General features: G+C 40.0%; 2 protein-coding genes across 2 annotated transcripts in view; both read right to left on the bottom strand.

Annotated features, from left to right (window-relative positions):
• LOC135939636 (uncharacterized) overlaps window positions 1-4,905 on the bottom strand; it is a 99,239-nt gene extending 94,334 nt beyond the window's left edge. Inside the window, exon 1 of the mRNA XM_065484117.1 lies at window positions 4,487-4,905. Within this exon, the coding sequence (XP_065340189.1) occupies window positions 4,487-4,816 (330 nt within the window). The 5' untranslated portion in view covers window positions 4,817-4,905. The remainder of the gene's footprint in view (window positions 1-4,486) is intronic.
• A 432-nt stretch (window positions 4,906-5,337) lies between these two features.
• Window positions 5,338-6,906, bottom strand: LOC135941311 (uncharacterized). Its single transcript, XM_065486694.1, has one exon. The coding sequence runs from the start codon at window positions 6,904-6,906 to the stop codon at window positions 5,338-5,340; it is 1,569 nt and encodes a 522-aa protein (XP_065342766.1).
• Between the last annotated feature and the right edge of the window lie 7,764 nt (window positions 6,907-14,670).

Genomic DNA, 14,670 nt, shown 5'->3' with positions numbered 1-14,670 from the left:
AATTGTCTAAAAAAAATAGGAAGAAATTCACTCATTAAAGGTAAAAAATAAATTTAAATTTCTTTTCTGGCGAAATAAATGGAGACAGTGCTCGCCACTTTATTAACTTTCAAATTTTGTAGCTGATTTTCTAGCAAATTTAAACGGCTACCAGCTGCCAGGGATTATTTCCCAAATTTTATAGCACGTTTAAGATTAAAAATAAGGAAAACAATTTTTTCCGAAAATTCCACTACTGATTGACTTCAAAGAAAAAGAAAAAATGCTTTTCAATCACCAATGGTCTGTTTCAATTATTGTTGAGTGACTGGAAGTCAACATCCCCTCATATTGTATAGCATTTCCCTTTCTTACAACTTGCTAGGGGCCGGAGAATTGGGACAATTAGTCGTAGCTGCGAGGATTCCGATTAATCTCTCCTCGGGCGAAGGAGAAGGAGAGCAGCAGATAAGCCCGCTTGAAGCTTGGGTGGCGAGGGCGGCAGAAATAATTCAGAGAGCGGAGCAGACAGCTAGAGAAAGACTGATTGCGCGTAATTAATGGCGGCCGCCGGATTAAGGGCGGATGCCGGTGCTTTGCCACACTCGAGAGTAGCAGGAAAAACGGAAATAATTCCAATCGGAAGGCTTAAAAGCACTGGGCCAGAGGGTTAATATTTGTTTTATTGGCGCCAGTGGCTCGCTCCCAAGTCGTTTTCCGCGCCCGAGAATTTTAAGCTGGCGCACAGGGTGAAATTTCGGAGCTCTTCACCAACCGAAATTGGCTCTGAGTGCATGCGAGCTGCAGACTGTAAAAGGGCTTTTAAGCCACGTGCGCTGCAAAAAATGAGGGAAGGCAGGAGAGTGCTTCAGACACACAGGAAAAACAAGAATTTTCAGCGTGTTTGTAAGATAAAATACAAACATATATGAAATGGGGCAAAAAATTTAAAGGTTGAATATGCGAAGAGTAATTTAGTTTTTGTATTTCATCTACTACGTTTTTTAGTTAGTAATTTTCCTGCAGATTTTTTATCTTTTCTGAAAATAGAAGCAGAATGCTACAATAAATCACAGACATTTCAAGCGAATAAAAAATTGCTCCTTGTATGAACTTTTATATTTAAAATTATATTTATTTTGCACAGCTGTCAATGAGGCTAGTTTTTAAAAGCTATTAAAGTTTTAATTTTATTTTTACTATTGTTAACGATTTTTCTTGCACGCGTGAATTCAATTCTGCTAAAAAGTACAGCTGATTAACTGTAATTATGAAAGAAGATATTTCAAACATTCCGTGAACCAACCCTTTCGCAAAGATCAAATGAATCTTTCATTGCATTTTCTGTAGTAGTGTAAAAATATTAAGCCACCAATAAAGAAGAATCAGTTGTTTGAGAATTGCATATATTGCGAAAGTTTTCCATCCTTCGCTGATATACCTTTTCTAGGGCAGTTCATCTGCATTTTCGTTCCAACATCGAAGCGATAAAACTCGCAAATCTCAATTTGCAAAAAGCGGTTGATTTATGCGGCAAGACAGACTACTCTTTTGTCGGGCGAATTTGGTCCGACGTATGCGATCGCGCATCGGTGCTCGACGCAAAGTCTCTTTGAAGCACTTCGCTCGACCGTGATCCCGCACACACTCGTCGTGCATTAGCATTACTCACTCGCGGCTGGCTCAAGCCTCCGACTATTCTATATTTCAGCTCCAATCGCTTTCCGATCCTCCATATCTGTTTGCAAATAAATTGGCTCACCCTCTCCATCTCTCTCCATCGACAAATTTCATACTGAACGTACGCAACAACAAACGACAAAAGTTTCAGTGTCAAGATAAAGAAATAAATCTGGAATATAAAAATTCAAGGGAATTTAAAGTAAAAGTTAATATGGCTCTGCAATTTGAGCTGCATATGTGCAGGGGAGGTTGCGTTGTCCTCGAAACCAGATCATTTTCAGGTTCCAATCAGCCTAAAACGCGAGCGTTCACGAGGAAAAGCTGTCCGCCGTCTAGCTGTTTATCTTTCTGGTCTAATGTGTATTTTTGCCGAGAGCTCTCTCGAGAGAGCGAGAGAGAGAAGCGCTTGTGTTTGGGTGCGAGAGCGTTACACATACACACACACGCGTTGCACAATAATTCCAGGCGGCGCGCGGTTATAATTAAACTAACCCTTTTCCTTCATGTATTCATTCTCATTAAACGCGACCAGGATAAGCTTTTTGCGCACCTCTCAGCTGCTTAGTTAGGCTCGGTCCTGCTTTTCAGGCTCTTGTACGTCGTCACCGCATGATAAATAATCAAGTGCTCCTGAAAGCCGAGCCGAGGAAGCGACGGCCACCCGCAGTTTCCCAAAGCTTATTTTTCCTCGACCTCCAAAAGGTGTTCAAGAACCAACGCAGCGTCAAATTTCAAAGCAAATTATGAATTATTTATCGTTAGAAATTGTCTAGGAAGACCATTCATTAAATTTTTGGAATATTTATGATTCTTTTGTACACAATTAACAATCCTTTTCCTTGCAGAGTCAGATATTAGGAATGCTCCGCACTTTTAGTGTTTTTTTTAATTTAATTTTTCTTTGTAAAATATTGTGACTAGTCCTTAATATAAAATTATAATTAAGATATTTCCAGTCATCAAGTTAAATACTTTCACTAAATTAGAAATTCCACTCACTGGCGCCTCAATTTATTTTTACACCTTTGTGCGGCGACCTAAAGCGCGGCGAGCAATATTTCCCAGCACTTTTCTCCGCGACCAGGCCCATTAAAAGTCGAAATAAATAGGCAGGATCAGCGACGAAAGCGAGGCGCCTGCTCTCTCGCTCGTCTCATTTACGATCCGCGCGCCTGAAATGATGTCTTTTCGCGCTGAATGCTCGCTGTTCGTCGGCGAAAATCGTCGGCACTAAATCGCAGATTATTTCTCGTGGCAGCTCGGAAATTATGCCGTTTTCATTAATTTTTTTTTTACTCTCTCAACTCGCTGTTTCGCGGAAACTTTTTCTGCTGACGATTTATTGCGAGGATTAAAGTTCGCAAAAAAAAGACGCCGAGTAGCACATTTTCCTGCTCTGGGAGAAAGGATTTAGGTAATTTTTACAGCCTTCTGAGGAGCGCATTAGACTGATTTTGAAGTAGGGTAAAACCTGCTTTTATTTGCATTTAAATGGCATCTGAGAGCTGAATGAAATGAGGTGTACTGCTGTTCCACTTGACTTTTAAAACAATTCATTTGAGATTTAAGTCCCTGCTTAACTGAAACGACTCTTGGCTCAATTTACAGAAATTAAGCTCAATCTCTACAGTGAAAGAGCAGAGTCTGCTTTAAATGCGTAACGTCTAGAAAAACTCGATCCATTGAAGGAAAGGACCAAAATGCTATGCTAATCATTCAATTAAAGGTTCATATTAATGATAAACTTTATACACTACAGCTGAAAATTGCTGCTGGGGTTTCTCCTGTCTGGAGTGTGGTCTGCGTCAAAAAGGTAGAAATATAATTTCCGGTGCTAAATTATTTGATCAACTGCAAAGCCTTTCCTCATACAGTATCTGCGCTGCCTTCTTTTTGAGTTGAGAGTGTGACTAGCCACTTGGACTCGAGGAGGTCTGGAGCAATAATATGCATTGACTCCTTTCCTGCTGGGTTTTCTGAGATTCCTTGTCATTTTCGCTTCGCGTCAGTTTTATTGGAATTTTTGCAGCTCAAGAAATATTTTTGATTGGTGTTCCAGTCAAAACATTTTTATTCGCACGGAAATGTTGAAGGTACGATATTTTAAATCGTTTTTTAGACCTTTTAGAACTGTCCTTTTTTTGATTCAAAAATATTTAGAAATTTTTGATTTCGGTTTTAATAAAATTAAAAAAAAATCTAGCAAAGATATACCTGTTTATTTTCTAACGTGATAAAAATTCTCGCCTTAAACGTTTTAGTGGCAATGTAAAAAGAATAAATCAATTTTTTAAAGTTTGGTAAAATTGTTTTTTAGAAAATCAGATGTTTCTTGAAAATTGGACAAAAATGAAACATTTGTTTCGAAAAATGAAGAGCAAAAGCGTGTTAATTGGGATAAAATAGTGTCCCAAAAACACCAAAATCTACACTTGTCTTGGAATATTTAAAATGGTCTAATTTTCTCAAGGAAAACAGTGTCTAAAACCAGTCAAATATTTCCCTAACAAACAATCTAAAGTTCGCTGCCATACAAGTAACAAAACTGGGTGCAACGCATAAGGAAAGAATGCACGCCAAACGTTGAAGAAAATAAATACTGAACATCTTTTAATCTTCAGGAAAATCAGCTATAATTCATTTTATTTTTAAATCTGCGATTTCCAATTTTGGCAATCAGCTCAGAAACTGTCAAATATGTTCTGGACAGTAATTTTTTTAAACTAATATTTTGGTCTAATCCAATCACCACATTTCTTATTAAAAAAAATGCTTTCATCCAATAGAAATTAAAATTATAATTAGAAAAAAAATCTGTACTCACCGAGTAGGAGTAGTCATCCTCTTCGTAGTCATCATCAAGGTTGCTTCCTAGGATGGCCTGTCGGACCTTCCACAGGTCCGCCTGGTGCAGGTGCGGCAACTCGGTGGTGACCGGGGCGGCCGTGGGGGCGGCTGCAACGGCCGGGGGCGGCCTACCCCAGGCGTCGCGGCGGCCGAGGATTTGGTCGAGGCGCGGGAACTTGGCTGCCGCCTCCGGGGGCGGCTGGGGATGCGGGTGGCGGCGGTGGTGGAAGTGGTTGTTGTGTGCGGCGTGTGCGGAGTGCACGGCGGCCACAAACGCGAGTGACAAGACCAACAACGTCGGCGACATGCTTGTTTCCTAGGCGAGCAGCAGCACCAGCATCGTCCTCTCGGCTCGAACGCCGGCGCGCAAGTGAAGTGTGGAGCGCGAGTGTGTCCGTCTCTCTCTCTGCCGCTCGCTGGAGGCGGCTCCCAACGGCCTCCGCCACTACCTGCTGCATACGGACACGCGCAATTCACGCCGCATTTTTTTATCGAATGTATGAATGAAAAAACAAAACGTTTTTTTTTCGGACGCCTTTGCTGCGCTCTTGTGTGTCTCATAAAAATTTGTCTGGTACATTTAGTTTGAATGCTTTATTTTTTCTAACTTTGTAAATTAAATGGCATGCGTTCCAGATTATCTCAATTACTGATTGTGAGTGTGAATTTTCTTAATTTTTTTATATCAATTTTTATTAGCCGTTAAAATAAATTATGTTATTATTATTATCTTGGATTTATTCTGGTTCAACAGTGATACACATAACCCGGCGGGCCTACAAGAAGAGGCCAAGCCGGGAAATGGCGAGCAAACAAACAGTGTGGAAATTAAAGTGCGAGAGTCTTCCTGACGATGTTGGCAGTTCCAAGTACTGCAGCTTTCTGCATCAGCTTGAGGTGGTTTGTTGTCAGCGGCAATGTCTCCATCAGCTTCTTCCAGTCTTTGAGCACAACTCCATTTGTAGAAATGACAACAGGAACCACGTTGATTTTCCCCAGGTTGTAGATTTCCTTCAACTCCACTGCAAGCGGCTGATACTTTCTCTTTTTTTCGACGACGGTTCTCTCCACATTGGCATCCAAAGGCACGGCGATGTCGATGATCAGGCCTTCTTTCTTCCGTTGGTCAATGACGACGATGTCCGGTCTGTTGGCCTCGACTGCTCGGTCAGTCACCATCTCCGAGTCCCAAAGAAGACGCACTCCTCCAGCTTCCATGACCTGCGGTGGCTTGCATCTGTAATAGGGCTGCTCTTCCTCCTGTAATTTGAGGCTTTTAGCGAGCGCTTGATGCACCACCTTCGCGACATTGTTATGCCGCTCAAGATACTCCCTGGGAGCCAGGACACTGCATCCTCCGCAAACATGTTGAATCGATTCGTTCTGTACCCTACATAATCGACACCTATCAGAGACATCCTGGCGCATGACATGCCTCTGGTAACCTCGAGTGCTAATCACCTCATCTTGAATGCTAAGAATAAAACCTTCAGTCTCACCAAAAATACCCGAAGTTCTAAGCCACTCAGTTGACCATTCCTTGTCTACATTCTGAGATTCCAGCACCCGAAGAAAACGACCATGCAACTCCTTTCCTCGCCATTCCTGCTTCCTGTCTTCCAAACTCATCAGGGGAAACTCAACGGGATCCACCGAGACGAGATCAAGCGCACCAAATGCCAAGTTCTTTTCTTGAATCACTTCGACAAACTCTGACCTGTTTTGCACAAAATAGTGCCTCAACTGTTCACATTGCCTAGCACACATGACCTCTAAACATAGAAGACCTCGTCCTCCTTCTTTCCTCGGGATGTACAATCGCTGGATTGAACTTCGTGGATGATGAAGCCTAAACTTGGTTAAGGTGACTCGAATCTTCCTATCTAATGCCTGCAATGAAGACTTTGACCATTTCAAGACTCCAAAACTGTACACAGCAACTGGAATCGCCCATGAATTAATCGCTGCGATCTTGCTCCTCCCTGACAAATATGTCTTGCAGACCTTTCGAACTCTAGCCAATACCCTCTTCTCCACCAACTTTCTGACATCACTGCTATTGATCTGCAAAAGCTGCTGCATACCCAAATACTTGTAGCTACCCCCTTCTTCCAAAGAATCAATGACCTCTCCATTCAGCAACTCTAAAACTTCTGCTCCTTCAACCACTTTCCCTTTCTTAACATGAACAGCAGCGCACTTCTCTAAACCAAATTCCATTTTGATCGTGTCACTAAACTTTTCTACCACTTCCAACATTTTCTTCAGCTGCCTTTTGTTGCCTGCGTAGAGCTTCAAATCATCTAAATATAACTGGTGAGATATTAGACCTGCTGGCACTTCAGACATTTTATAACCGCACTTCAGATCGTTGATCAGCATGCTCAGAGGATTCATCGCTAATATAAACCAAAGAGGGCTAAGACTATCCCCCTGAAAAATTCCTCGTCGAATCTGGATCTCATCAGTTCTTGTAGCATTTGGTCCTCTTCCTACAATCAGTTGCGTTCTCCAACTCTGCATACAAGTCTGTAAAAGGGTAATAACAGCGCCATCTACCTTATATAGTCGAAGAACCTCAACAAGCCAAGAATGAGGAACAGAATCGAAAGCCTTTTTGTAATCTATCCAACAAGTTGAAAAGTCTTTTTTGTCTTTTTTGACCTGGGAAGCAACTGCAGAGTCTACCACCAAAAGCTCCTTGCAACCTCGGGACCCTTTCCTACAACCATTTTGCTCTGGAGCAACAATGTTGAGAGCACTAACATGAGCTTCTATTTTCGCTGCAATAATAGAAGTGAAGAACTTGTACAAAGTTGGAAGACATGTTATGGGCCTATAGTTTTTCGCCTGATTGGACTCCCCACTCTTGTAAAGCATGAAAGTGTTGCCTAGAGTCAGAAATTGAGGAATGCTGTCAGGGTCATCAATGAAATCTGAAAATCTACTCTGAAGAATTCTGTGAGTTGCAGGAAATTTCTTCCACCAAAAATTCTGCACACCGTCATGCCCAGGCGCCTTCCAGTTGTGAGATTTCTTGATTACTCTTGACACATCATCTACTCCAATAACGACCTTCTCCATCTGTGTCAAATCTTCACATTTCCCCTTCACATCTCCTATCCACGAAGAACCTTCATCATGCTCTTTTGGATCCGACCAAATTCCTGCCCAGAATTCCTGCAAACTTTCCTTCGATGGCATTTCTCCTTCCACCTGCTTTTGCCCCTCTAGTTTCCTGAAAAACTGCTTTCTATTTTCCCTAAACATCTTCTCTTCTCTCCTTCTCTTCGAAGATTCGTTGAACCTACGTATTCTGCTCCCCAAAGCTGCAATTCTCTGTTTCAAGTATTCGCACTTCCCCATCAACCTCCTATTTGCTGTTGGAGAACTCAAAGACAGCTGCATAGTCAGCAGAATTCTTTTCACATTTCTTATCACCCTCCTTCCCGAAGAAAACCTGTACCTCAAGAAGGCCTGGACATGAGAAATGTCTTTCCTAAAACCATTGATTCTCTTCTCAATTTTCCTAACCCATCTTGGTATAGACGTTGTTTCAGCTTCCTCCCTTGGCACTGTTGGCTCCTCATTCACCCTAATACCCAGCACACTACAAACTGCTAATGCTGCACATTTGACCAAATTTATAAGCCTTTCCAAAGTTAAGTCATCATGTAGTTCCCTATCCAAAATACGATTCATTCTAGCAACACATTCATTAGCCGATCTGTTTGACGGTATCTTTGGGATTCTCGGAACAGCATTCATGACTGCATTCTCGTACCGTGACCTGTAATTCTGAAAATCAACATTAAGTCTTAAATCTATCTGATTTTCTTCTCCAGCAACCACTTCTTCTTCTTCTTCTGCATCATCTCCATGCTGGTTTTGACCCATCAAACCTGCTTCTTCATTTGCCTCGTTTGTTTCTTCCTGTGCTTCTAAATTTAACTCTCCTCTTCTCCTTCGTGAAACTCTTTCAACTATTTCGGCAGCACCTGTCAAATTCAATTCCTGCTGGATCTCAGCCCTCAACTCATGAACCCTGTCTTCAGAAACCCTTTTGCTAGAACAAATAATCCTATACTGGCCACAAACATTCTGCTCTGAAAGAATTGAAGACGGATAGATTTTTTCCCATTCCTGCAACAACCTGACACGGAAGCCCTCCACCTGAGTTCCCACCTTCGTTGCTCTGTAATATGCGCGTAATAAGTTCTCATTCAGTTCATCAGTCCATTTAACGCGTTGTCTTGGTCTCCCTGCCTGGGTGAGTAGTGCGCTAGGCTCCACCAAACCCGATGACGCAGGTGCACCTGAAGATGTTGAAGGTGCAGCGGTAGACATACGTGGTGCAGCGCCGCTCCCTCGCCGATGGTTCGAGGGTCCACTATTTACCACGGGCGCTTGAATCTCAACTGAATTAGTGCCATCATTCAGTGAGTCACCCTCAATGGGTGAAATTCTCTTTCTCAATCGGGGCATTTAGCCTAAAATTCGAGCTACAACCGCTTTGTTTGTTGTCAACAATAACGCAAAAATGCTATCGACAAAGAAACAAGCTAACTGACTGTTGAAATGAATTCGACAACTATAATGGCCAAATTGAAAGAAACTTTAATTCTGGAAATCTGATGATAAAATTGGTCCCTGAGCGAGATCTTATGCTCAAACGAAAAAGAATTTCCTACCTTTTCAGAAAAGGGGAAGCGGGGGATCCAAAAACTACAGATTCCTATAGAAAAAGCCAAATTCGCAAGAGCCACTCAAGAAGACGACAGTCAAGTTCCAACAATCAAGCAAGAATCCTTATTATTATTATTATTATTGATAAAAAATTGCTGAATGAAAAATGAACTTTATATTTTATACAATATGAATAAAATTTGATGTATTGTTTATGCAGTTTCTGTTTTTTAACAAAGATCTGAACAATTCTAAACGGTGTACATATTTTCTACGGTCCAGGTTTGTCATCTCGTATCACATGTTAGGCAACAATCACACATGGAAGCACAATAGCCGTGCTTGGCACTTGGCAGTTCTCATAAATCCCGACCTTCGAAATCAGGATTCATTGCGAAAAAAAGATGAAAGAAAGGAATAAAAATCGCAAAGGGGCCCCCAAAATTTTGTGCCACAGTAATTTCTAAATTTTAATTGGAACATTGGTATGGCGCAATATTTCCCGCGCATTCACTCCTTAAAACGTAGAACAAACGCTACTGGGTCTTCCGTGTATCCACCGATTGATATTAAGTTCTTAAAATTACGCAGAACTGTTCCTTAGTTATTTCAAAATAAAATCAGGACAGAGTCAGAATTTGTTTGTTTTAGAAGTAAATCAACATCTTAAAGTCGGTTTGTTATTTTTGATTCAAATCAATTTGGCCCAATTGCGAAATAATTAAATAACCAAATTTTAAATGTTAAAATTGTGTTTCATTACATGTGCCTTTACGCAGGCCGCCCCTTGCCTACTACCCCTAAGCTGAATTTCGTCCCTCATCCTCCACGTAATTTTAATCAAGCCTAAAAATATTCATCAGCTCTAATATTTTTCCACGAGTTAATATTAAAGGTTAATTATGTGTGTGAATTTTGTTCTTTGTATAAATAAACGAACTTGTTTTCAATAAGCGAAGTGTTTCATGAATGAAATATTTTCTTCTTCTCACTGGGTGGCCAGGCAACAAAAATTACAATCGATAGCAAGAAAAATGCAAGAAAAATGTGTGTTATTCTCATATTGTCAATTCTCTCTTCAAACAGCCTTTTTTGCCGAGACTTTTGGGCACAGAATAGACAACAATAGCAGAGTAAATAAACAGCAGGGGAATATCTGAGTCGTAGGATGTACAACCAAAATATCATCCTGCAACACAGAACTAAACCCAAGGTCTAAATTGTTCTCATAGTTGCTCTCAGTTCTGTTCGTACTTTGAGCGAGCGCACATCCTGATTTAACGCGGATATACGCTAATACTGAGTCGAAAAGCTGTTATTGTAACCAGTCTTTACCCCGGCTTTCTCTGGAATCAATGTAAGTGATTTTTAACTCACTTTGCTTCTCAAATTTTTTAATAATGCAAGAAAATACGCTTTGTTTGTGACTCTATTTGGGTTGGGAAAGTTAGATGATTTTTTTTCCTGGCGCGCGTGCTTTTGACTAACAAGGGAACCCTGGATATGTTCCTTACTCAGTTGTCAATTTCTCCCAGTTTTCCAAAATAGGGCCAGGATAGGTCGATTATTGATGTATAGGGCTGTGAATTTTAGATGGTTATTTTCTTGATAATTGTCAACTAAATTTAGACGGGACATCACGCTCCATCCGTAATTTCTCGGTGAATATAGAGCTGTTTATTTTTCCGTATTTCTACAGAAAATTCCTGCTCAACTAATTCGTGAGTTTCCTGTCCCGTCCGGGGGCTGAGCACGATGTTATTTCTGTATAGAAATACGGAAAAATAAACAGCCCACGATCCACCGAGGAAGCTGCCTTTAATTTCAATCGAGGGGGGGGGGGGGCGTTGTGGGCCGCTTTTGCTCGGTGGCCGCGAAAATCAACAGTTCCCGGACAAAAATTTGGCGCCAGTCTGGGCCAAATGTTCACAAATACTATTCCTAGACTTGATATAAAAGTAATTGTATCAAAAGATTAATTATATGATTTATTTGGCTTTATCAGTGGAAATAATCGAATTGAACATCTCTAGTGGAAAAAAGGAGCTGAATTTGAAAATTTGTTTCTTAAAAATTGGCAATAAATGATATAAAAATTTTTTCATACTTTAAATTTTGTTCCTTTGATTCTAAGAAACAAATTAGATTACTTGATCGCTGAGCACCGTTGGTTCTTAACTGATTAAAAGTTTGTTTTGTATTTAATTAATATTTTTTGAGTAAAATTTTTAAATTATGACATTACGTGGTAGAGGATGTAACGATGTTGTGAAGAAGCGTCTTTGCGCTAACCCAAACATTTTTGGTTTCATGATCTCCACCAAAGGTCTGCTGGTTGCTGGAATTTGTAAAAGAATAATTTCAATTATTATTATCTACTGCGCATGAAGCTCTATTTCAGTTATACTCTTTAAAAGGGTAAATCAAGAAAAATTTTTAGCGGGCACTTTGGGGAAAACTCGCAAATTTGGTTAAAAGCGTTTTTTTAATTTTAACTAGTTTCTTGCTGGCAATGTTTGCAACTCAAATAAAAACGCATGTGCTTCGAAATAAATGCGCAAAATCGCGGAAAAACTTGCGAAAAAATATTTTTTGCTGAGAATCTTCAGGCTTTTATTGCTGCAATTGCTGCCGATAAAACTTTAATAATAATAAATAATAAAAAATTTAATGATTATGGCTGTTACCTGCCAACATGGAGCATGGGAGTATGCCCCTCGGGAATGGATAAATATGATAGTGGCTGAGTCACCCAATTCGTCCCTGCGTTTTGAGGATGACCATCCTGAATTCTGTAAATGAAAATTAAATAAATGGTGATGAAGGTACCAAAATTAGGTCAGTCAGAACAGAAAAAATAAACTAATGTTCAATTATTTTCTTTCTGAAAATTACTCTCTGGAATGAATTGTTTACAAAAATGTATATTGCTTTAAAAAAACAATTACAAATGTTAAAAAAATCAATATATCATGAATCTAAAATCAATACGACAAATTGAGACAAGTAGACAACAATATTAAAAGAACATTATTTATGTTATTACGTGGTTGAGGTAGAGCTGATGTACGGCTTTTGTTCATCCTGGCCATTTAAGGATTCGTCATTTCCACCAAAGGCCTGCTGGCTGCTGTAATTTGCAATTGAATTATGTCAATTATTATCAATTACAGCCTATGAAGCTATTAAAAGAGGCTCTCTCTGTATACAAATTTTTTATAACCTCGACTTCAAAAAATCTTATTTTTTACAAATTGAGGCAGAAATTGAAAATTTAAAAAAATGCACTGTTGAGGAAATTTGCGATCGGAGTGATAAAAGTTTCTTCGACAGTTAGATTTTTTCTTTTGCAGAATACATAATAATAATTAAAATGCAAAAAATAAAATATTAAAATGCAAATAAAAATACTGCTGATATTAAAATTCTCAGAAAATAAAATTTTAATTGTTTTTCTCTTTTACACCGTGGAAGGGCGCACTCGGGCCCTGATTATCGAGTCCAGGAGCGCTCAAGCAATGAGATGATTTAAAATACCGGGAAAAAGCGGGTCCTTATTGCGTCATTAGGGTAAATCCTGCCCGGGCATCTGGCAGTCCTCATAAATCCCGACCTTCGAAATTGGAATTCATTGCGGAAAAAAGGTGAAAGAAAGGAATAAAAATTGCAAAGGGGCCCCAAAATTTTGTGCCACAATAATTTCTAAATTTTAATTGGAACATTGTTGCGGCGCAATATTTCCCGCGCATTCACTCCTTAGCACAAACGCCACTGCGTGCTGTCTTCCGTGGATCCACCGATTAATATTAAGTTCTTAAAATTACGCAGAACTGTTCCTTTGTTATTTAAAAAAAAATCAGGACAGAGTCAGAATTTGTTTGTTTTAGAAGTAAATCAACGTCTTAAAGTGGGTTCGTCATTTTTGATTCAAATCAATTTCGTCCCTCACCCTCCCTGTAATTTTTTAATCAATCTTAAAAAATATTCACCAGCTCTAATATTTTTCCACGAGTTAATATTACAGGTTAATTATGTGTGTGAATTTTGTTCTTTGCATAAATAAACGAACTTGTTTTCAATAAGCGAGATTCTCTCAAGAGGAGAAAATGTATGAATGAATGAATGTAATATTTTCTTCCCCTCGCTCGTAGGTCAGACAACTAGGTTCAGCAAAATACAAGCAAAACGTGGGTATTCTCATGGTCAGCTCTCTCTTCAAATAATGGCCTTTGTGCCTCGGCTTTAGGACACAGAATAGACAACAATAACAGCTTACAGAAAGAAACAGCAGGGGAGTCTGAGTCGTAGGGGTGCATAATAATATATCACCCTGCAAAACTAACAGAAGGTCCTGAAACCTTTTTCTCTCGCTAGAGGGTGTAAGCATAGGGTATGCATTTTGGCGGTGAGAGAGTTGTTCAAAAACTGTACCTGCTGACGCTCTGTTTAAACGCGCACTGCAGACTGCACGCGATATGCGATTTTTGCTTCATAACTGACGAAATCTTGAACTGGTTCAGACGTCAGGCGTTTTCTTTGCAGCCTCTGAGTCAGCTCTACTATTAACCGGCACCCATTTTATGACAGATTTCAGAGTCCAAGGACTTTATTCGTATCCAGTATGCCGAAGAGCAAGTTGCCCATGACTATGCTGCAAAAAGCGATGGCAAGGAAGGCGGAAATGCGGGAGGGCAGAGCAAGGGTAAGTAGTACACCATTTCAAAAAGTCAACAACGCATCTTATTTAACGGTTAATTATTCACTGCGCGATTTAGATTGAACGTGGTTTCTGTCGGCGTGCCCAACGTGTGCACGAGTGAAATTACATATTGGGGGAAAATAGATCCCGGTAATGGACCAGGGCCACCTAGCAACTCGACCGGGCCTGTGTCGTTTCATTCGGAATAATTCAATTCTGTCTCCCTGCCAACAATTCGATTCAGTTACGTAAATGAAGAAAACCATCATAAAACAATGATTTTTTTGAATTTTAATTGAAATTACAGTTTTTGTTTTTTTTTTTGGCCTGGACTATAATTTTTCGACTAACACCCTTTTCCAACCTTCCAAACGATTCAAAATTTTTGTGCTTCTCAGGGATACGGTTTGATGCATTTAATTTAACGAATCGAATTAAAACAAAAAGGTTTTTGATTTTGGATTAGTTTCCGGTTTTATTTTTTCTTCAAACAATTTTCTTAAAATTTTACATTTTATTTCGTTCCAAAATGGTCAAATTTATTTTGTTGGCAGGGAGACAGAATCGAATTATTCCGAATGAAACGACACAGGCCTGGTCGAGTTGCTAGTTGGCCCTGGTCACCAGTTACAGTGTACGCCAGTAGCGTCGTTTTCTACCCCGACCGCGTAAACTATATTAGAGAAATCCATCCGGGTGATGTGAATTGTGAATTTGGAACATGTATTAGCGCTGACAGGTGCCGCGAGAGGGCACTGCTCCTCGGTACTAGCAGC

The sequence above is a fragment of the Cloeon dipterum genome, chromosome 3, assembly GCF_949628265.1.
Source record: "Cloeon dipterum chromosome 3, ieCloDipt1.1, whole genome shotgun sequence".
Lineage (NCBI taxonomy): Eukaryota > Metazoa > Arthropoda > Insecta > Ephemeroptera > Baetidae > Cloeon > Cloeon dipterum.
The sequence above is the reverse complement of the archived record's forward strand: the minus strand, read 5'-3'. Positions and strand labels throughout refer to the sequence as shown.

Coding starts and splice junctions, on each gene's coding strand:
- LOC135941311 (XM_065486694.1), bottom strand. CDS start 6,906: ATGAATCCTCTGAGCATGCTGATCAACGATCTGAAGTGCGGTTATAAA.